The 22,656-nt window shown below is 50.3% G+C and overlaps 8 protein-coding genes across 10 annotated transcripts; 7 read left to right on the top strand and 1 right to left on the bottom strand.

Moving 5' to 3' along the window:
• Positions 1–128: 128 nt before the first annotated feature.
• PV10_00756 (uncharacterized protein) lies at positions 129–1,028 on the top strand. Its single transcript, XM_016364869.1, has 2 exons — positions 129–596; positions 668–1,028. Exons 1-2 carry the CDS (start codon positions 407–409, stop codon positions 820–822), a joined length of 345 nt encoding a protein of 114 aa, XP_016228518.1. The 5' UTR covers positions 129–406; the 3' UTR covers positions 823–1,028.
• On the bottom strand, positions 947–2,493 carry PV10_00757 (uncharacterized protein). Its single transcript, XM_016364870.1, has one exon. It carries the CDS (start codon positions 2,169–2,171, stop codon positions 1,239–1,241), a length of 933 nt encoding a protein of 310 aa, XP_016228519.1. The 5' UTR covers positions 2,172–2,493; the 3' UTR covers positions 947–1,238.
• A 283-nt stretch (positions 2,494–2,776) lies between these two features.
• PV10_00758 lies at positions 2,777–4,917 on the top strand. Of its 3 annotated transcripts, XM_016364871.1 has the most exons (3): positions 2,777–3,295; positions 3,349–4,292; positions 4,349–4,917. In XM_016364871.1, the coding sequence occupies exons 1-3, from the start codon at positions 2,985–2,987 to the stop codon at positions 4,600–4,602; spliced, it is 1,509 nt and encodes a 502-aa protein (XP_016228520.1). In that variant the 5' UTR covers positions 2,777–2,984; the 3' UTR covers positions 4,603–4,917. The 3 variants fall into 3 exon arrangements, with proteins under 3 accessions (XP_016228520.1, XP_016228522.1, XP_016228521.1); XM_016364873.1 differs by having other exon boundaries at positions 2,777–4,292; XM_016364872.1 differs by having other exon boundaries at positions 3,349–4,917.
• A 78-nt stretch (positions 4,918–4,995) lies between these two features.
• PV10_00759 (uncharacterized protein) lies at positions 4,996–6,435 on the top strand (the record flags this gene model as incomplete). The annotated part of the gene is made up of 2 exons (XM_016364874.1): positions 4,996–6,033; positions 6,112–6,435. Exons 1-2 carry the CDS (start codon positions 5,212–5,214, stop codon positions 6,433–6,435), a joined length of 1,146 nt encoding a protein of 381 aa, XP_016228523.1. The 5' UTR covers positions 4,996–5,211.
• A 551-nt stretch (positions 6,436–6,986) lies between these two features.
• Positions 6,987–8,643, top strand: PV10_00760 (uncharacterized protein; the record flags this gene model as incomplete). The annotated part of the gene is made up of 3 exons (XM_016364875.1): positions 6,987–7,413; positions 7,506–7,865; positions 7,955–8,643. 3 exons carry the CDS (start codon positions 6,987–6,989, stop codon positions 8,641–8,643), a joined length of 1,476 nt encoding a protein of 491 aa, XP_016228524.1.
• A 5,025-nt stretch (positions 8,644–13,668) lies between these two features.
• PV10_00761 (uncharacterized protein) lies at positions 13,669–15,668 on the top strand (the record flags this gene model as incomplete). The annotated part of the gene is made up of 10 exons (XM_016364876.1): positions 13,669–13,841; positions 13,897–13,952; positions 14,006–14,085; positions 14,148–14,230; positions 14,277–14,374; positions 14,424–14,544; positions 14,593–14,998; positions 15,057–15,270; positions 15,318–15,428; positions 15,475–15,668. 10 exons carry the CDS (start codon positions 13,669–13,671, stop codon positions 15,666–15,668), a joined length of 1,536 nt encoding a protein of 511 aa, XP_016228525.1.
• Positions 15,669–16,457: 789 nt separating this feature from the next.
• On the top strand, positions 16,458–16,831 carry PV10_00762 (uncharacterized protein; the record flags this gene model as incomplete). The annotated part of the gene is made up of 3 exons (XM_016364877.1): positions 16,458–16,484; positions 16,546–16,732; positions 16,806–16,831. 3 exons carry the CDS (start codon positions 16,458–16,460, stop codon positions 16,829–16,831), a joined length of 240 nt encoding a protein of 79 aa, XP_016228526.1.
• An 869-nt stretch (positions 16,832–17,700) lies between these two features.
• On the top strand, positions 17,701–21,836 carry PV10_00763 (uncharacterized protein; the record flags this gene model as incomplete). Its single annotated transcript, XM_016364878.1, has 8 exons — positions 17,701–17,997; positions 18,051–18,249; positions 18,318–18,434; positions 18,491–18,511; positions 18,564–18,626; positions 18,682–18,750; positions 18,910–19,089; positions 19,147–21,836. The coding sequence occupies 8 exons, from the start codon at positions 17,701–17,703 to the stop codon at positions 21,834–21,836; spliced, it is 3,636 nt and encodes a 1,211-aa protein (XP_016228527.1).
• Between the last annotated feature and the right edge of the window lie 820 nt (positions 21,837–22,656).

A 22,656-nucleotide genomic window follows, 5' to 3' on the forward strand; every position in this document is an offset into this window, starting at 1 on the left:
ACCCCTCGGCTTTGGTGGCCGGTCGAGTAGGATCGCCTGTCGGTGGCGTTGCGATTGTGCAGCCAGACGTCGATTTTGTGGGGGAAAGCACGTTAGATGATGGCATTTCCGTCCCATGGATCGAGACATGCGCTGGCAATTGCAGGTTGTAACTTCCAGTTCTTGTCGTCAACCCTGCGTGACGTCGACAGCTGCCAGCCCCTCGCCAATGATGGATGATGTGCAATGTTCATTCAAAACTCGATTCCTCCCTCGCCCATGAGTGAATTCTTGAAACTACTGTTCACGACCGTTTCAATAAGAAATTCAACTTCAGTCTCCATCACAACTTAGAAGTTTACCATCAAATCCAGAACACTTTTCAACCGCTCTCCTACTGTAGACACTTCCTCCTTCTACAGCCACCATGTCTTTCCTATCAAGAACAACACCCATTGTCCGCACTCTTGCCAGATCCTCCATCACCCAACAATCACCTAGATGCTTCTCAGTGGCAGCAGTACACCAAAAGACAGCCACCGAGGCTGTCAAAGATGGTCTCAAGAAAGTCGATCGAGCTGTGTCAGACGTCGCTGTTGCAGGCATTGACAAAGGAGGTTCGTCCATTCCCAGGTGTCCTTGTCACGACAAGTGACCACTTCCATGCTAACTAACCTTTCATTTACAGTCGAAGCAAAAGACAAAGTCGCTGGTGTTGTCGGTGCCGAGAGTGGAAAGGCAGAAGGCACAGCACAGCAATTAGCTGGTGAGGCCAAGGGCAAAGCCGCCGAACTCAAGGGACAAGCCAAAGGAAAGGCCGAGGAAATCAAAGGCAAGATGTGATGATCAACACTCGGCTGGCATTTTCAAGAAAAGGGATTACAAAAAGCAGGCGTTGCCAACAAGTGTATCCGTGGAATCAAACCTGCGCCTTGGGTGAATGGGTATAATATAAGTACCTAAGTACGTGGCCTACTACCCATATGTACATTAGTATATAGCATGAAGCTCTTAAGAGTTGAGAAGAACATCATTTCCACTGACCAAGACTTGACGTTGAGCCTTGCACGCTTTTTTATTTACACAGCATAATGAAAACTTGTCATTGTCGTACGTCATAAATCTGGCATCCGTGGCATCTTAGCCACGCTGTACAAGAAGGGGAGTACCTAGTAAGTATGTAGTACTGAAGAGTATGTCGGTTGCAGTAAGTATGTGCAATGAAGGAGCAGAGAAGCATTTATCATGGCAAAATCAAATCAGTCTTCTCCGTTCGCAGAAATTCGCCCTTGTGATCCAGGTTGCTCTGTAGCCTCTGGAAAATATTGTCGATACACCTCTTCTTCTCCTTCTTTCAGTCCGGACTTTGATGGATCACGCTTCTGCAGAAAGTGCCTCACTCTGCCATCGGGGCTATATTGGTTTTGTTCCAGATGGTGCTGTCTAGATGTCAAAAATCTGCTGGTCTCGGCCGTGAAGGTTTTGGCTTTCTCTTCCAAGGCCCCCGAGTATTGTCCTGCCCGTGTGGCTTGCAAGACCCCCGAGAGAACGGCGAGGAAGATGACAAAAGAAGCGAATGCGTTGGGGTGCAGAAAGATACCGCTGTACTGTTGTTTTTGGGAGCCGTCTTGTTGTTGATACCAACGCTCCCAGTCTTCCCAAGTGGCATTTTTGAAAATCGTCGAATCATCGTCAGGTCCTTGACCATATTGCTTTCCTGCAGCATTGTGGAAACCTTTGCTATGTCTGGATGCCGTGCGGCCCTTTTCACCCCAGCCCATGCCTGATGCATCAAAAGCCCTTCTCTTTACTGGGTCCGACAGAATCTCGTGTGCCTGCACCACTAGCCTGTATCTTTCCAGCCGCTCCACATGCGGTAAATCACAACCATGGCCGGTTCGATCCGGATGGTAGATCTTGACCAGCTCGTAGAACTTGTGCTTTGAGTAGATCCCGTTCTTGGGAAGGTCGAAGATATCGTACGGAGAAGGGGTGAAGGGCACGGCACGACAAGGCCAATTCATGTTGTCTCGAAACTCGTATGCTTTGGATTTGACGTCGGCATAACTTCTCACATGTGCGGGCGATTCGGCTTTGAACCTCTTGCGAGGGGAAGACGAGTTGCAAGCACAACACTGCCGCAGGTTGTACCCTAGCGGCTGAGAGGCCTTCTTCAATGCCGTCGAGGGCATGGCGGTCGATTTCGAGGTTGAGCCCTCACCAGAGCCATGGGAAACTCGGCCAAGTCAACACAAAAGGAGATAAGTAGGGAGGTACTTAGTAGATGGTCGCATGAGCAGGTTGAGCAGATTCCGTGGTGGGGATCCAATCATGGCATCGAATGACTTGAAGACGGGTGGCGTATCAACAGTTCGTAAAAGACTGCGCCGCAGTAGTGGATGTCACGTGTGTCCATGTCGGATCATAGAGCCACCTCACGCTCTTCCACCATCAACATCTTCCAGCCTGGCTCTACCAGAAGTGAACCATCTACACAGAGTCATGTAGCAGCATTCTCGTGTTTAATTCTTCCGAGTGATGCCAATCCACTTGTTTTATGCTCACTTATCACAGCCAATCTCGAGATCAGAGACCCCAGGCGGGAGAAGGCCAGAAATTCTGGCACCTACGATGAATTCCGATGCCGGTCAAAGTCCCCACCAGAATCAGTGTCTGGATTTGTACGATCCAGGGTCCTTACCCGCGTGGTCGGAAGTGGTCCCCGGAGTGCCAGGGCCGACAAAATACCACAAGGACTTGAAGATTACGCAATTCATATTTTCTATCATCACTGTCTTCGTCACCGGCAAAAAGTTGCCGAGAATTGTTGCCCCCTACAATGCGATGCTTACACTGACAAGCATCGTTGTACGATCATTCTGACTTTGCTGACATTTTCTTGCGGAGAGATCTTTACATACCTACTACTACCTTCCTTTCATTCGTTTTTTCTTGTCAACATCATCCTCACGCTCTCGCCCGATGGCTAACTCCAGCCAGTTGTCATGTGGTCTAATAATCAGTCTTCAGATAGTGGACAGACGTCCGACGTAGAGGGACAACCAAACGAGTCTCGGGAAAAGCCATCTCCGGACACTGAGAAAGGCGAAATCATTGTCGAGTGGGAATCCAACACAGATCCAGAAAATCCTCAAAATTGGTCCACGGGCTTCAAATCATGGATCACCTGCCAGTTGGGCTTGCTGGCATTTGCTGCCAGTTTGGCTTCCAGTATCATCTCTCCGGCTAGCACCACGATTGCAGATTATGTCAACGTTAGCCAAGACGCCATTGTTTTGAACGTCTCACTATACATGTATGCTCCTTAGCCAATCTCATGCCACTAATCAACGCCTAACCGTGCTTCAGTGTTGGATTTGCATTTGGCCCTCTCTTGTGGGCTCCCATATCTGAGGTCTGGGGTAGACGAGTGTCGATGCTCCCGCCCATGACATGTCTGGCTCTATTCTCTATCGGCACAGCCACTAGCCACAATGTTGCATCAGTATTTATCACTCGGTTCTTCAGTGGCCTCTTTGGCTCAGCCGCTGTCAGCAATGTCAATGCTGCGTTAGGTGACATTTGGTCCCGAGAAGCTCGAGGTACCGCCGTCAGCTTCTACGCCGTTGCTGTTGTGGGAGGACCAACACTGGGGCCCACCATCGGTTCCGCTATTCTCGTCAACCCAAACATGGGCTGGCGGTGGACCGAATACTTCACAGCCATCTTGAATTTTGCTGTGGTTGGTCTGACTTATTTCTGCATGCCAGAGATGTATCCACCAGTCTTGCTGAAGTGGAAAGCTCAACGCCTGCGCAAGGAGACCGGAAACAACAAGCTATACCACCCCCAGGAGAGAATCAAGGTCGATGTCAAATCAATAGTAACCAAACAGCTCTCTCGACCTCTCATCATGCTCATCACCGAACCCATGGTCACCTGCATCGCCTTTTACGCCTCCTTTGTTTATGCCATTCTCTATCTCACCTTAGCGATATTCCCCGTGGTTTTTGCAGACCAAAGGGGCTGGTCTCCCGTCATATCATCGTTACCCTTTCTCGGGTTGTTTGCTGGTGTCATTTGTGCATTGGGCATCAATTTAGGCAACCAACCACGTTATATCCGCAAGTGTCGTGCTGCTCAGGGAAAACCTGTGCCAGAAGCTCGACTTCCTCCTCTTGCCGTTGGCTCCATTCTCATGGTCATTGGCCTGTTCTGGTTTGCATGGACAGCAGCCCCTCAACATCATTGGATTCTTCCCGTGGTTGCGACGGTATTCGTGGGCGCTGGTTTCAACGTTATCTTCCAGCAGTGTGAGTTATCCCTATGTCCTCAGCAAGCCCTCCTGTTAATTGACTTTCATATCCAGGCATCAACTATCTTGTCGATGTGTATGGACTGTACGCCGCCAGTGCCACGGCCGCAAACACCTTTCTTCGAAGTTTGATGGCCGCCGGATTACCAATGGCGGCACGACCAATGATACGAAGCCTTGGAGTTGGTTCATCCGTGTCCATCTTGGGCGCTGTTGCGACTGCCCTCTTGCCAGTCCCTTTTGTATTCATCAAAGTTGGTCTGAGCCTAAGGAAGAGGTCCAAATTTGCTCCATTACCAGATGACTGAAGGATGTGAAGTCAGAACGATGATGAATGAACCGGTCATCAAGCCATATGGTTTTGGCCATTTATGTCGTACGATAATTGCCAGCTCAGATAGATATGTACATCTTATTTGTACAACAGCCATGCTCACGGGCCTTTTGGGTGGTATATTCGAGGCCGTGTCGCGACTAGGACCTCGTTTATTTGCCCTATCGGTGTTCGGAGATTATATATTGCTCACCCTCGTACATCACTGGCCACCAAACTGTACACATGAGATCTGGGTAGAATTCCACCACCATGTAGACCATGCGACACTGGCGTCGATGAGACACACCCCGTGACACTCAGGTACTACCTACATGGTGACTTCGACATCGGATGAGCAAGGAGAGACAGACTTCGACCATCCCGCCAAGTGATCAGCATTGATGAGAATCTAAATCCCCAACGCAAACCCCCACCCCCGCAACATCGGTGGGCCGCCCGAGGCTGTCACCGGGATGAATCTGCCTGATAACAGCCTTCCTAAGGGCATCATAAAAAGGGCCGACGTCCCTGGACCTCAAGGCAGGGTATCGAGTAGATACAGCAGGACAGTCACCCCATACCCAGAAATCACTTGCCCAAAATGTCCTCCAGCCCAAAGTTGAACATTCCTGCCAGCACCAACACCTGTCAACTATCAATCATCAACACTACGTGTGATATAACATGTCCAACCCACTATCTCATCGAGCCCAAGGTGGCAGGATACGATTGGCTCAATCTGCCGACCTTCTCCTTCTATATCAAGCATGAGAAGTCGGGTAGGGAGTTACTCTTCGATCTAGGTTCTCGTAAGGATTGGCAGAACTCGGTCCCACAAATTGCACAGCTCGTCAATGACCACGTCAATGGACTCAAGGTGGACAAAGATGTTCTAGACATTGTTCAAGAAGGGGGAGTTGATGCCGCCAATATTGAAGCTCTGATCCTAAGTCACTGGCACTACGACCACTGCGGGAATCTTGCAGCACTGTCCAAGAACACAAAAGTCCTGGTTGGCCCCGGCTTTCGAGATGCTTTCCTCCCTGGTTATCCTGCAAAGGAAGACTCTCCATTTCATGAGGCCGATTTCATCGGGCGAGACGTTGTCGAGGTTCCGTTCTCAAACGACCTCAAAATTGGCCGATTCCAGGCCCATGATTACTTTGGCGATGGCAGTTTATATATTCTCAATGTCCCGGGTCATGCCATTGGGCATATATCTACACTGGTCAGGACGACACCAGACACCTTTGTCTTCCTAGGTGGGGACGTCTGTCATTTCACTGGAGTAATTCGACCAACAAGTCATATTCCTCTACCAGATGAGATTCCTCCTGAAGCTGTTCTCGATAGTCGCATTGCAAGACCATGTCCCTGTTCGGCATTTCTATCATCTCACCCTGATCCGAAAAATGGACAGAAGGTATGTACGATGTCAAGAAACAACTTGGTTTCTTCATTAACCCTCGTCTCTTGTTACTCTCGCTAATGAAATCTTCAGACGCCTTTCTTCACCATCTCAACTGCACCAGAGACCTTCTACGCCGACATCCCTACTTCTCGAAAATCTATAGAGGCACTGCAGGAGTTTGACGCTGATCCAAACGTCCTGGTTGCTATAGCCCATGATCCTACGGAGCTAGAAGTGTTTGAATTCTTCCCCCAGCACACCATGAATGACTGGAAGGCCAAGGGTTGGAAGGAAGCAGTCCATTGGGGTTTCCTAAGCGAGGTACCATACAATGGAAAAGTGGTTAGGGGACATCTAGTCGACGGGCTTTATAAAGAAGGGGAAAAGATTCGTGGCCTTGTCAAAGATAACTAATCTGGGCTGGTCCATCCTGGCAGCTAACGCGCATTGTTTTGTCTTGGTTCGATAGATGCAACGGATGTAGGCAGGCAGCAACGCGAGTTGGACCCCAGGTATTTCCATGGAGACGTCTCCAACTAGCTCCATACTGAGTGAGACCTCTTCTTACCAATTACCTCGGGCTTCGGAAAGCAAGGTGGTGGTAATGACCTCGCCCAATGAGATTCGATACCCAGGTTTGCGATAGCCTAGGACCCGCGAGACCTCAATCCTGGGGCTCCAGAATTTGCTCCACCGGTGTCGTAAGTCAAGGAAGTTCTCCAACTTCGTGCTTCTCCAAGCTATCGATAACGGTGGATATACGGCAAACTGGTAGAGCTGAAGGCGGGGGACAACTCCCGTGGTAGTGGTACCCAAGGCAACACGAACTTGGAAAATCGGACATGTAATTTGAGGGGTTTGTAGTTAAAAACTTGCAGTGCTCACATAACGAGATATAACATTGTTGAAACATTAACCTGTTCGACACAATCAATTGCAAAGCATACTGTAATCCAATTTTCAAAATGGGGAGCATTTCTACGAGCAAGCTGGACCCGAAAAAGTTCACTAAGCTGTACTTGAACGGCGAATATGTCGATGCAAAGTCCATGGACACATACTCACTGAAGAACCCCAAAGACAACAGTGTGGTTCTGGAAGGCATTCCTATTGCAGGAAGCGAAGACATTGACTTGGCCGTCAGGTATGCCCAAGCCGCGTATGATGGACCGTGGAGAACATTCAGCGCAATCCAACGGACAGAATGCTTTAACCGGTTGGCGGCACTGATGGAAGAGCAACTGATTCCGATCCTGTCACTCGATTCTCTCACGTCAGGAAACCCAGTGTCGATTATTCCCACGCGGGAGAAGACATACATCAAGAACGCCATCCTGTACTACGCCGGCTGGACCGACAAGCAAAAGGGAGACTATCTCCCCGCAGATGACGGTAAGTGATTCCAGTGCATTGGTCGACCATATTCGTTCAAGTTCAAGCATTAGCAAGTCATTGAATGCCCCTAATCTATGAGAACTATACAGGATTCGTCAAACTCGTGCGACACGAACCGCTAGGCGTCTGTGCAGCCGTCAACCCGTTCAACGCTCCCGTTGCTACTTTCATTTTCAAGGCTGCCCCAGCCCTAGCTACCGGTAATGTGCTGATCGTCAAGCCATCGGAAAAGACACCACTGGGATCTCTAGCACTGGCGCCACTGTTCGAACAGGCTGGCTTCCCTAAAGGCGTCATTCAGGTCGTCACTGGCGCTGGGGAAACCGGCGCTCTCCTGTCCAGCCACATGAGCATCCGCAAGATCAGCTTTACAGGCAGTATTCCAACCGGCAAGAAGATCCAAGTGGCCGCGGCACAGAGCAATCTCAAACGAGTGACGCTTGAACTCGGTAAGAAGCACCCTATCACGGGAAACAATCCCTCCTTGTCCCTTTGTCCTCCTATCAGCCTCTCAAAAAACTGACACTCTCTGCACCAGGTGGAAAATCCCCCGCGCTGGTCTTCGATGACTGCAACCTCGAAAACGCCGTGACGTGGACGATCAACGCGATCCTAGCACGATCTGGACAGGTATGCGTTGCAGCAACGAGGGTGTATGTTCAGAAGTCGATCTCGCAAGCGTTCATCGACAAGTACGTGGAGAAGATGAAGGCGGCGGCGAATGACCTCGGCGACCCGCAGGACGACTCGGTCAAGCTAGGCCCATTGGTAGACCAGTCGCAATTCGAACGAGTCAAGGGCATGATCGAGCGTGGCAAGAACGAAGCCGAGCTGGTTGTGGGTGGCGTCCAGCACGGCGACACAGGCTGTTTCATCGAACCCACCGTCTTCCTCAACCCAAAGGCCGATGCTGAGATTTACAAGAAAGAAATCTTCGGTCCTGTCTCAATCGTCAAGACCTTTGAAACTGAGGAGGAGGTTCTTAAGTTGGCCAACGATACTGAGTATGGCTTGATGTCTGGTGTCTTTACCAAGGACATCACTCGTGCCTTGAGGGTCTCGTCTATCCTCGACTCCGGCGTCGTTGGCATCAATTGCATCAGTTACATGAACATGCAATCACCATTTGGAGGAAAGAAACAGTCAGGTCTGGGCAGAGAAATGGGCGAGTATGCACTCCGGTCTTTCACTGAGCCAAAGACCGTTTTGATCAACATGAACGCATAGTTAAATGGTCTTGCTTCATTCTACTTTGATCGACTCTGGTCTGATCTACCACCTATAGTCTTTGTGCCTCCATCTCTACTATATGCTAGTACTATGTACAGGTGATGAGGCAATGTTGCATGTCGTCTGGTGTCTACCTAACATCCGTTTTTGTACACTCGACCACACAAACAGACTGAATAGTTATCAATGTCACCGACTAATGGTGCTTGTTTCGCTCAGCGTAGATGTCGTTCTCCAAATACACTTCGATCTTGTTGTTCATCTTTGCATCAACATCGACACAGCAGAGACAGGCAATAATGCCTACGATGCCAAAGCCCAAACTGGTGAATGCAATGAGCCTGCAAATTGGAACGGAAAAAGTCAGCCTGCGTTGCTCCATGCTATAATAGCCGTAAGTGATTATATGTAACGTACCTGACTCCCGACACGACAGCTTCTTGTTGTGCTCTTCCAACGGCTGCGACGACAGCAGCAGGGTAATCCTCAGCGAATGAGGGAAGAGCAAACACCTGGAGCAGAGCTGGAAGATCTTCCGCAGCAACTCCAGCCTGTTCGGCGGCAGCAGCGACAAACTCGGGGGTCTTTTTGGCGACTTCGTTTGTAAAGACTGAGAGGTAGACAGCTTGTGCGACTAGAATGTAGGTCAGCGGAAAAGATCATGGTGATTTTGTCCAAAAGGAATTTCTTACTAGCACCACCAGCGAATCTAACACATCCAGACAAACCACCGGAAATGCCGAGTTGTTGTTGAGGGACACCCATCTGAGTGAAAGCGATGCAGAGGTAGATAGCCCAGCCGTAGCCCAACATGGAAATGATCATGAAGCCCATCATCATACCCATGTTATCAGGAGTGGCCAAAGCGAGGAGAGACCCAAAGATGACCATGATAGTGACGGAGATGGTCTGCTGCCATTGCCAGTACCTGATCATACTTCCAAAGAATGTCAGACCTAAAGCACCGACGGTGATGGCGAGACCCTGTGCGGTCGACAAAGCCGCTGCCTGCCTCCACGGTTGACCTCCGTTGGTGTAGCAGACGCTGATCATGGTCGGCCAGATGATGCTGCTGGAATAGTAAAACATGTTGATGACGGCGAGTGCGATACATGGTGCGGTGAAGTCGCGACCCTTGCGTCGCACAAATACTTCGGTTGGAGTGAGTGGATGCTTGGAGAAGCCGTATCTCTCCCAAAGTGCAAAGAGAATCAATACAACGAAGCCGACTACCAAGTTGACAACCACGTGGAGATCGTTGGAAGGGTAGATAGCGGTATAGACGATTCCTAGGAGGATAGGAAGAGATCCACCAATGAACAGGACCATGCCAATATAGTCGAGCTCTTTCAGGGCGACACCCAGTGGCAATCCGAGAGGATGAGCAGGTGGGTAGTAGAAGAAATAGAGGCCGAGGAACGAAAGTCCTTGCAGGGCTGCTCCGATGTAGAAGTTGACACGCCAGTCACCGCCGTTGATACTAGTAGATATGAGAGTTAGCATCGAGTATTGGTCGGTCCTCTGTCTGTAGTGTGAACTCACCCATAACGAGCCGTCACTGGAATGACGATGATGACAAAGTAGACAGCCAGATCTGCAATAACGACACCAATATGTCGCCACTTGTTGGGCAATAATTCGGGGAGAGCGAAAGCGGCCATTTGACACAAGGCTGCACCGAAGCCACCGACGGACATACCAGCGATAACCATTGTCGCATTTGAGGCGCGACCCACGACCAGATGGCCAACGAAAGTCAGGGCTTGTCCCATAATCAGGAACCATCTTCTCCCTAATAAATCCGTGTTTGCTCCGCTATGCCATGGTTAGCACTCGAGCCCATAGTCACCAATGGGGCTCAACACTTGCCAGACGGTGAAGCCAATAGTGATAGAGGTGATCCATGCAGCAATGTACCAGTTTGCAGAGACGGGGTCATTGAACTCGGCGGCGACATTGGCACCAACGGCAGCCATGACGGGGACTGGAATGAAAGAGAGGCCATAACCAAGGGATAAAATCTGGACATCAAGTCAACATGGATCAATGGAAACATTCAAAATTGGCACGTACAGTGACAACACCCCATGTCTTTGGGGTCACGACAGGATCGACTTCAGGCTCGGGTCCGGGAGGCGACTGGTCCTTGGGTCGCTCCTCGTCTACTTGATGCACTTCCTCTTTTTCAGACATGGTGTTGCAGATGGTGGGTTTACTGCGAAACTCTGCTCATGGGTGAGGGTCAGGGAGGTGAGGGAAGCGAGAGAGAGCACCTGCGAGGCCGAGGATCATGTAAATAGATATCCACGTACGCTACGGAAAGGGGTCTAAGGGCCTAGGGGCCCATGGCTGTGGTACAGCACAGGGACCACAACCCGGATCTTTGCAGAAGGCTGATCATCTGGTGCGGAACATTCAAGTTGATCCGGTCTTTGGTCTGTCAAAACGAGCACACGATTAGGCGATTCACAAGGAAGGTCTCACTTCAGATGGGGAAGACCAATCATTGTACAAGCATGAGAGCCAAGGTGGGAGTCTGAGCTTCTCGGTCCCGGATATTGTTTTCCATGCAGCTAAGATCTTGGGGCCCCATACAGCAACATGTTTTCCCATGGCGCCCCGGGTCGAGCCTGAGAGAAGTCTGGGGTCTCCAATTTTTCGGTGGGGGACCGCGTAGTTTTTATGCCTCGGGAGTAGTGAGAATAATAGCGTGACTGTCTCAACGGAGGAGAGACGAAAGAAGGCACAACACATAATGCACAATGCATGGAGAGGAGCCCGCCAGTTCAGGAGACCTTGGCTTTGGCCTCAGATGTTCGAACAATGGATGATTTGAAGTGGTTCATATTGACAGTGGAATCTCCCCGCGGTCCTCAAACCCTCAGCGAGCACTTGTGGATGGGATCTCGGTTTCCGGCATAGAGTTTGTGATCTTTGCGATTCGGCCATCATCGACCATTTGGGCCAGTCAACCATCGGAAAATACCAGCGCCCTCACCTCGATGCTCTCTCTTGGATGATATGAAGCTTCGTCCTTTTGGTAGCCAGTTGCCACTGAACCGTGCGGACACACTGCCATAGGTTTAGACGATTGACCAATCGAGATGGGGCCCTCAGACTTACACTTTGCTCCGCACTTATCACTTGTATCCCAACTCTTGATGAGCCACCCCTCATTTTGGGTTTGGTTGCTGACGTAGTACCATTTGAGGTTAGGACTGTATGAGACGTAGGTGACCCCCACAGTCATGGCGTCACTGATCTGATCTACGCTGAAGATGTTGGGCTCTGGGACTGTACTACCATCACAGACGACCAGAGGCCAATCGTGGACGGTATGCTCCAGAGGGCACCAGAAGCTATATCGTCCAATGATGAGATTTAATAAGGACAAGAGTCAAAGGGCACGTGACGATACTGGGGGAAGATATATGATTGGCAGAGTGGAATAGTGACCAGACTTACTTGACCATGCGGACGCGGCCTTTGAGAAGTTCTTCAGCCGCTCCTGGAATATGTCGTCGAACTCGAGCCACGATGGACTCGCCATCGATGTCTGCACAAGCACGTACTCATTCAATGGATATTCCTCCCAGGATGGCGAAATTGATCTTACCTGTGTGCACGGTGGTGGCAGGCGAGGCCAGAAAGGGACCTGTCTTGGGTCTCCGCTCCTGCCTGATCTAGTCCTGTTCAGCTCAAGGCCTAGACATGCTAGCTAAAGGGACGAGCAAAGAGGTTTGAAAGGCTAATGCAACAGAATGCGCTCACTTTCCAGTCATAGAGATAGCTTCCTTTCGCACCTGGTATCTTGTTCATAATCAACTCTTCGACCTGGTCGAGGAACTCGCCACTGATTCGTGCAGGGTCGTTAAACGCATTGAACTTGATCGTGTGTGAGATTGGTTGGAATCCATGTTCGTCAAGAGAGAATTGGTCCTCTCTCCCGCGGATGTCTTGAATGAAGATCCCCTGATGGTTTTCAAGTTCAATATTTGTCCGCGGTCTTCCATGGGTGGTTAGGTCCTGCGAAAAGATTCGATAGGGTTTCTGGGTCTTGTAAAGGTCTAGCGGCGAGAGGAAGTCGAGGGTGGTACTTAGATCGTGGGTCTCTGTAGCCATAACTTCAGGTCACAAAGAACGTTCAGCCTCATGGAGATGAAGATATGGACGGATCGTTGCCAGTGCCCGTGTGACAAACTCAGGGGTCAAACAGCTTATCACAACAGGGCCCAGTGACAACAGAACAAGACAAATACCCAGAGTTCGAAGCAGTGATGGTTGTGGCCAGTAGAGCTTAGTGACCAAAGTTCGCTCACGCAGCGAGGCCACCACAAAGCAAGGAGGCATTAATCAGGACAATGAAATGGCTGCGGGGCACAGAAGCCAGACTGAGGATTGATTTATGCCTACTGCAACCGGGGTAATGGTGGTAGTGGTATGGTTGTTGATGTACATGGCTTTTACATTCTGTGTAGTTAGTGTCGTGAGCTTGCAGTTCCTTCCTCCAGTCTGATGAAGCGAGAGGACTGTCAAATGCAAGGCAAGAGCGGGGATTAATGTAAGGCACCTTAAGGTTAAGGCAGGTGCTACTGTCATGTCATTAGGCGACCAACCAGCGCCCTGCATCACCGGACGCGTCGGGCCACGGTGCCTTCCCTTGGTGCCTAAATGATTAGCTTTGGCTTGGCAACAGCCCCCCCACTCATGCCTAACGCCTAACGCATCTTCTTCAGCCTTACCAGACACACACCACTCACTGTGTTTGTCACGACTCACGACTCTTCCTTTCTCTCTTCCATCACATCAAACCACCTCCTTGTCCAAAATCATCCAAATATCGTGTCGGCTCGACCTCGGTATAGACGGCTGTATCACCATTTACACTTGACTGTTTTTGAGCCTCCCGGGTTGGTTTCTTCGTCCAACACAGTCCCAAAATATCCTCTCCACAGGGGTTCATGGTTAAGACTTCTAGGACTTGGCACCGTTCCATCAAGTGGCATCAATCTGTCCAACACCATGAGTGTGCATGATGAAGATGCCGCCCGACCGTTGCTTGACGACACCGATCGTGGCTCTACCTCACTTGAAGAGCCTCGAGATGTCTTGACTCCGACTTCTTCAGAGACAGAACCAAGTCCCAATCTAACGCTAGGCCAACTCCTCAAAATTGCCCCAGGGCTCGGGCTAGGGTGCGTACTGGCTCCAATCATAGACCTTTCACACCGGATTACTTACCTTTGGCAGCACTCTACTTGTACAAGCTGATGCAACCCTGGAGCTTTCATCCTATGCAACAATAGGTCAGCCCTTGACGCTCATTGTTGGATGTTACCTGTATGGTTAACACTCGCAGGCTCCGAGTTTCATCAGCTGAAGCATGTGGCATGGCTGACTATCGCCTACGTGCTGATGACCACGGCATCACAGCCCTTGGTATGTAATCAACTTCCATCTCTTCAACAACAGCCTGTCTAAGTCATATATCCCATGTGCAGTACAGCAGACTTTCAGACTATTGTGGTCGTAAGCCGGTTATCTTGGCATGCTATGCCTTCTTCGCGATTGGTGTGACACTTTGGTAAGAACTGTGAGCCATTCGTCGCATGAAAGCTTACCATTCCAAGTTCTCTAAGCCCATCTTTCTGGCTGCTCGTTGCCGCCCGGGGAGTGGTGGGTCTTGGAGGAGCAGGCATGGGCTTCTTGGTGACGGTGATACTCAACGGTGCTTGAGCTCTATCGTGTTCTGCCATATTTCAGCTGACAAAATCCAGACATAGTGGCTCTTCGTGACCGAGCTTTATGGCAGAGTGGCTTGGTTGTGCTCTCCGTCTGCGGACAGGTGGTCGGCGGTCCTTTAGGAGGACTTGCAGTTGATCACCTTGGCTGGAGGCCGTACGATATTGATTCCTTCAACACTCATCAGACCTGACACCGTCACAGTGCTTTCCTCATATTACTTCCATTCGGCTTGTTCACCATCCTGCTTGTCTACTGGACTCTTAAACTTCCCCAGCTTCCCACTCAAGTCAGCTTCAAAGATCATGACACCGGGTCGCCTCTTCGCCAGATAGCAAGGCTGAATAATTTCGATCTCTATGGTGCATGCACACTGGTCTCATCGACGCTCTGTTTGGTCGTTGTCCTCAATCTCGCTGGCAATGATGTTCCATGGAACCATCCCATTGTCCCTAGCCTCCTCGTTCTCGACATCCTTCTCTTTGCGCTGTACGCCCACATCGAGCTGAAACTAGCCGCCGTTCCGCTGATTCCCTTGCACCTTCTCCGGCCGCAATACATCTATTCTCTCTTTGGCACAAATTTCTTCAGCACAATGACCCTTATGGGAGTAAGTACTATATTCGTTCCACCTTTATCGAGGAGTTTGCCTTAACCACAGATCACAGTTACTTTATCTCATGCCCTTGTATGTCAAGGCATCTGGCCACGGAAGCAGCTCTCTTTCTGGGCTCATGATTGTCCTGTGTGCCATTGGGCAAAGCATTGGCCACGCTGTCGCCGGACTACTGATCAAGTGGAGAGGTTATGTCTGGCAAAGCCTAGTATGTGCCAACGGAGTGTACATTCTGGCACTCATCATGTTTCGGCAAACATGGCAAGGTATTGTAGGCCATTGGGATCAAAGACCTATACTGAGTCGTCGACAGGTTCTGAAAACGCTGCTAATGAGTTCCTGTGGCCGATCATTTCGGGAATATGCATGGGTGTAATTACCAATTGCTTGTTGATCAATCTCATTCGAGCTACGTCCCAGGAAGGTAAATTTGCTCCCCAGAGCCGAACTTCAAATTCTAATATGGCCAGACCGGGCCGTCATGTACGCTGGGTATCATCTGTTTTCCAACATTGCCAACATGATTGCCCTGTCCGTCCTAGCTGCAATGGTACAGTACCGTACAAGGTATTATCTAGGCACAAACTTGGAAGGCTCGTATCACGGTGATATTGAAAAGGTCCTCCACTCCCCTATTCTGACAGCAAGAACTAAATGTGGCTAGCTTGCGAAAGATTGCCTCCAGAGCTTCGAGTGCTTGCAACCTTTGGAGGACCCTGTACGGCGGTTGGTCAGGAAGTCTTTTGTACAAGGAATTGGAGATGCCTTCTGTGAGCAAAGACCCTTGCATCAGTGGCATGGAAAAAGCAAAAACTGACCTGGCAAGCTTTCGTATGCGCAACAACCGGAGCCTCATTTATCGCCGCCATCTTCACCAATAAAGCCAACCTCTAAGGCGTATGTTGGACTTCTGACTCGACTCTCAGTAGCCTAGAGTTGGCCATGGGTGCTTTCATTCCTCCTGCGTGATTGGTCAACCCCCAGAACCTGGTTTTGGGGTGCATCGCTTGGTGGGGTGTGCGGAGCTGTGAGCCACATTAGGCACCGCTGATGCAGATTGATGCCCAAGTCTGTATGGTGAGTGCCTCGCGACGATCAACGGATGCTCGAGCTCGCCAAGAAGGACTATTGTTGCATTCATGCAGACTTGGAGTCCTGGAACCTACGTGGACAGATGGGTGTTTGCTTCGGGCAAGTCAAATGCTAGTCCGGCGTCTATCAGTACTCTAAATTTCCGGGATCCTAGATGTCGAAGAGCCTGACATGGTGGGAAACGAAGCGGCAACTCCTCCTGCCACGAGGACCACATTAGGAATACTTTGTCTTGGGGAGTCTTTTCATAGACCTTTAGACCTGAATGCTATATAAGAATTGAGCAAAGACCAAGATCTCTCCCAACCTCCTCCATCTTCGAACCTTTCCCAAGCAGCCGTTCCAAATTATCATTGTGAAGATGAGTTCCGAAATCAAGACCATGGAAGTGAGTACCTGATATTGCAAAAACTTACCATCATGTCTCTGACAGTGTTTGCTGGAATCAGGATGGCAGCGATTGCCCTGGAGTCTGCGTTCAACCAGAAAGTCCTCCACGATCAGATCAGGATCTGAAGACCATCACCTGCGGATGCGGTTTTGGCTATTACACCGACGCGGGAGTTTGGGTGTCAGGCGCTGCTGTCCGAGCCGGTCGCGCGCCACCCAGGCCAACAGAGCCCAAGGCAGAATCAGGTTCGTTCAAGCTCGATCAGGCTGAAATGTTGTCGGCGGCATAACTAGGTCTGATCGGCTGACAATCTCACAGACAGCGAGGGCCAGGATGGAAAGTAGGGCGAGGCCGAAGGAGTTGATGTGCCTATTTGCAGGGTCCGACGGATACCCTCTAGTGATCTTTGGGCAGGCCCAGCGAGGATCGCGGGGCTGTCTAATAGTACAATGCGTAAGCAGAGATGTCTGGTGATGGTGGAGCGCATCTTTAGTTCATGAAGCAATGCTCTTTTGTACGAAGCGGCCAATCAACGTGACTTTTCTCCTTCGTCGGGCAAAGCGGCAACACTCTGGCGTTGTCAACGCTGGGGCTTCTGCGCCCGGGCTCTCTGAATCTACCTATTGGGAGGAGATATTCTCCTCGTGAGTCTCAGAAAGGCTGTTGAGGCGGCTGGAGGTGGCATCCTACTCCGTAGATGCCCTTTTCTCCAACCCATGAATCCCTATCAGAGTTTCAGGGCTTGAAGCTAGACTGGGGTCATGATTTGCCACGAAGTACTGCCCCGCGACCCGGCCCGAGTCCATTTGGGCTGCCGTGCATGTCAAGCCCTGAGTTTTTATTTAGCTTCGACGCTATTTCAGGGCGCAAGTCGTACTTTACCCTTGCCTGGTTGAAGGCCTTCAGTAGCAGGCTTCGATGTGCGCTGGCAGTAAAGCTAAGACTGGTGCCGAGCATGTACATAGTATGACTGGACCCCGACTATCTTGGTCGTGGATATGGAGATAAGGATGACATCTCATGCTGGGAGTGTCTGTATACGGTTCAGCCATGCCTGCAAGTGGTTCTGGGCCACCGGTCACCAACGGCCCAACAACATCTTCGACCACTCCCTCGGGGACAGGCCAAGCATCTCAAGCATCTCAAGCATCTCAAGCCAGTACCAATGCCCAGACTCGAGACTCAGTTTGCCTCTTGTTGGCGGGCTGCAATTATGTTCTACAACGACAAGCTTGTCAAGAATGAGAAGAAGAAGATTGATCTGAGCGGTGCCACCGGTCTGACTGCCAACTATGCCGCGTTTCCAAAAGAAAAGACCTCATGCGAGGAGCTGCAGAATATCGCAAGAAGTGGTAAGGAGAAAGCATTGCTTCAGAAGAGTGAGACTCGAAAGAAAGTCGAAGGCGCTCTCACAATCATCTCCGATTACTCGCTGGTCGTGGATGTACTTATACAACATCACCCAGATATCACGGCCTTGGTGTGGGGATCTTTCCGTTTCTTGTTAATGGTATGGCCTATCCTTGAAATTTTGGTACTTGAAGGTTGACTTGATGGCCCTAGATTGTCGTCGCCGAGCTGGAGTTGGCTGCTGCGTTGGGCAATGCTTTGGCCGACGTCGTACGAGTTGTGACTCGATGCAAGGAGCATCTAACGACCTTCGAGGGGTCCAAGAATATCTTCGAAGCTGTCACGGAGTTGTTTGCTTACATACTGAAGCTACTGATCAAAGCTACCCTGTATTTCCTGAAGCCAACGGCCCGTACGCGTCCCTTGAAACCTCACAATCTATTTGCTGTTGCTGTGATTTGGCTGACTATTTCGGTACAGTTCGCATCCTGATTGCCGGTCTCACTAGTAAATCTATCGCTTTTGAGAACTTGAGAGTACAGATTGCAGATTTGTCTCTGCGTTTAGACAGGGAAATTGTAGTCTCCTCGGAATCCAGTCAGTATTGCCTATCCTGATGGCACCAAGTATTGAACTGACTCAGGAGGGAACAGAGCATGCAGAATTCAGGAAGGGTATGCAAAGCCGTCAGCCACTAGCTACATCTCCACTGACGAAAGAAATCAGCACAAACTGATGCGGTCAAAGAAGCCAAGGCTGAATATGCCCTTCAGAACAGCTTTAGAGAAGGTTGCAGACTCCCACTCCTACTAGAAAGGCAAAAGTAACTGATACTCTTGGTCAGCGAACAAGAATGTGCCTGTGGAGATCTCGGAGCAGACAATGCTGATCAAGCAGCTGCCCAAGGAGAAAGGTAAACACGGATACTGAGATGCGGCCCAATGTGTGACGTTGACAAGCTCAGAGGTCCAAAGTTTGATACAAGGACTGGCGGACGTGACGACAAAGAGCAGAGATGGCAAGTTCCAGATCCCTCGACCAAGAGTGAACTGAGCTAATCATGAGATTCAAGTCGAGGAAATGAACACGCGGTTCGAGCGAATCCTACGCTGGCTCCGATACTCTGCCTCGACCAAGCCCTTCGCTCAAGAGTGGTCAGCAGGAACCTGCCGCTGGATATTTGAATCAGCCGAATACAAGCGCTGGGAATCCGAGGGAAATCACACACCTCTGTGGGTATTTGGCATTCCAGGTAAGTATATGGGACTGAAATCTCCCACGCAGATGACAAACATCAACTTGTGTCCAGGCTGCGGCAAGACAGTGCTAGCACATTACATGGTACATGCACGGAACGATCTAGTCCTCGGGCATTTTTACCAGAGGACATTGCAAGACAGCCTCACCGCCTACAACCTGACGGCCGCCGTACTGGGTCAGATCATCTCTAGGGCATATCGCCAGCCAGACCACAACTTTCGACTCATGATCACAAGAATGTGGAGATTATTTTCCCACTACGACACCAGTAAGGATTGCCCCTTGGATAGCCTCTGGGACTGCCTCGGCGACATTCTTGATCTACTGCCCAGGTACACGCTTGTAGTCGATGGGATTGACGAGTGCCACACCGAGAAGGAAGCAGTTCCAATGCTCAAGCGCCTGGTGACAATGGCCTCCAAGGCCAATTCTCGTGTAGTTATCTTGTCTCGCGAGCATCACTTGTTCAAGGAACCACTGCAGTCAGCCACCCACATTCCCATGAATCTGGTCACCATGATGCCGGAGATTCTCCGATTCGTGCAACTCGAAGTTGACAAGCATCCATCGTTACACGAGTTCCAGGACAGGATTCTTGCCAAGACCCAGGATCATGCCCAAGGCATGTTTTTGTGGGCGCGCCTGATGTTGGACTATCTTAAACGAGCTCCCACACGTAACGAACGCCTGAGACGCCTGAAAAAATTCCCCCAAGGACTCACACCGGTTTATCAACAGTTGCAGCGTGAAACCGGAGAACAGTTGGACTCCACTGAGTTGCTCCTGAGACACGAGCTTTTTCTCACCCTTGCGGCTTCCGTGCGACCCCTCCAACTCGCCGAAGTTTCCGAAGTCATCGCTCTGCAGGTTGGGAAGCCTCAGGTTGATGAATACGACCGCCTTGATGATACGCAAGATACTCTACATTCCCTCTGCTGGCCGTTCATATCCTTTTCTGACGACCGGGTCAAATTGATGCACGAGTCGGTGAGAGAATATCTCTACGAACCAATGCCTTCAGATCTTGATCACCCTGAGAACAAATATCTCATCCATTTCACCCGTCAGGCTTCTGATGCCTACCTCGCAGCTAAATGTCTGACAGAGCTCAATCTGGAAAAATACAAGTCTCGATCGAAGATAGTGGAACTTGTCCGTGGCCACATCTACCCGGATGCTCCAAAAGTCCAGGATGTCAGTGGCCTCATCATCGACGACGTTTTTTACGAGTACGCGGCCTTGAATTGGCACAAACATCTCACCGCTGTCGACGATCCCGAAGACGCACTTATGCAACAACTCGAGGACTTCATTCAAGGCCCACAATTCATCACTTGGGCAGAAACAATGTTTCTCTTGAAGGACAAACTGGACTCGGGATCCGTGGTCGATGCTCGGGCTGCGTTGAAAAGGTGGCTCGAGACGCTTCCGCCCGCTTCTCGAGAACAAGTCCACCTGGAAGCATTTTTTCAAGTTCCGTACAAATCGGTGTCTTCCGAGTACCCCAAGACCGACCTCAACCGCTACTTGATCTTGTCACCCCTTGCCGACTACTATAATTGGGGTTCGCAGTCTGATGATGACTACAAGCTCTCATACGAGTACCACACCGTCATTGCAGAAGGCTACGAGCGGATCCTTGGCATGAGAGTCCCATTGACTTTGAGGGGCTGGACCAACGTTGGTATCGACAATATCCTTCAGGGCTTGTACCACCTTGCTGAGGATCTTCATGCCCATGTTGGGCGAATTCAGCGAGAAGTACTCGGTCTCGACAATCCAGATACCTGGATCAGTCGTGAACATGAGGGATTGGCCATGCACTACCAAACCAAATTCAGTGAAGCGGTGCAGGCACTCTCAGAAGCATCAGAATACCTTGATCGAACAGCTGGGCCATCGGCCAAGTACTCATTGTTTTGTAAACTCTATCTTGGCTACGCACTTGATCAGAGCAAAAAGTATGAGACATCGCATTCCCTGTTTGAGGATGCGTGGAAAGTCTGGGACTCGATTATGGGTCCAGATCATCCGGCGACACAAATGACCCGCGCGTTCCTGGGAATAGCTTGCCACAAACTTGACAGACTACAAGACGCATTGGGGCATTTGATTCCCGTCTTTGACTCCAGGGTTCAGACAATCGGATTGCGCATGCCTCATGCTTTTGACACTGGAGTGGCCCTGGTCTATCTCTACAGGGACATGAACCTGCCCGATCAGGCATTGGCTCGATTTGATTTGATGACCCAGCCTGATTTTCTTGATTTTCAAAGCTTTGAAAGACATTGTCAAGCATCCCATGTTCGAGCACTTCTTCATACGGACGAGGAGGAGTTCGATGATGCGGAGCAAATACTCATCAAGATCCTAGACGAGGCAGGGAACCGGCCAGAGCCTGATCGAGACAATCGCGAAACGTTTTGGATCCGCTTGCTGCTTGCAAATGTGCAGCGGCGGCTGGGACGTCCGGAGAAACATGTTCTTCAGCTTTTTGAAGGAATCACCCGCTCCTCAGCACAGGGTACTGGCATTGCTCAAGATACTACATCACAGCTGGAGATTACGGAAAAGGCCTTGCGTCTCACGAAGAAGGCGGACCTTGTGTCGGCTATCGAGTTGTTGCAAAGTAATAATCTGACCTGGAACCGTCCAGAGTCATTCTGGATCACAACTGGAGGTCCAGTCTACGACACGGCATGGGCGAGTGTGGAAAGGTTCCAGGTCAGCCAGGCCTGATGGGTGACTTTGACCTACTAAACAATCTGAAGAGAGGAAAGGGATTAAAGGCGAAAGGATGGGGGAAATTACGAGGCATGAACACAAAAGACCAATGATAATGATGATCACTTCCTACCGTACATCACAGGATTCCTAATCTGTTAGTATGTAGATATCGGGTCTCTCGATTTCAAGGCGGACTGACCCGTCCCGTCAAGAAACACACATGTCTCTCCAGCAACTATCTATCTGTGAAGCCATCCTTTACCATTTGGCACAAACGCACGGCCCTCCATGGCTGCAATGTCTTCCTTGCTCGCAAAGAAAGCATCCAATCGCGGCTTGAAACTCTCCTGCTCCTCCAGACCCTTCCAAGTTCCATACCGCTGGAAGATCCGCACGTCGGTATCATTATCAAGACTTTTCAGCACCATAAAAGTCCAAGTATCGTCCAACTTGGCTTCGATCTCTTTGGCAAGGGCCGACAATCGCTCGAGCACAACGTCACGCTTCCCGGCGTGACACTTGATCTTGGAATCATAAATGACAGCACATTCTCGTTTATCTCCCGGCTTGTCCAAGAAACTGCCTTGGACATCTTCAAAGTGGGTCAAATCCAGCCCAGTCGTCATCGTCGGTGCAGTCGCCTTTAAGAAATTTCCCATTGCGGCTGAGTTGAAATGGGTCGTATAGAGATCTTCGCGCTTGCCATAGATCTCGAACGCCAGTGTCTGATTGGCTGCAGAGATGTCCTTTGCATATTCGGGCGGAACTCCAAAGTAATATGTCAACGTTGAATCTGCCTCGTTCTTCCATACGTGTTCGCCCAGAGGAGCAA

Source organism: Exophiala mesophila, assembly GCF_000836275.1.
Source record: "Exophiala mesophila strain CBS 40295 unplaced genomic scaffold supercont1.1, whole genome shotgun sequence".
Lineage (NCBI taxonomy): Eukaryota > Fungi > Ascomycota > Eurotiomycetes > Chaetothyriales > Herpotrichiellaceae > Exophiala > Exophiala mesophila.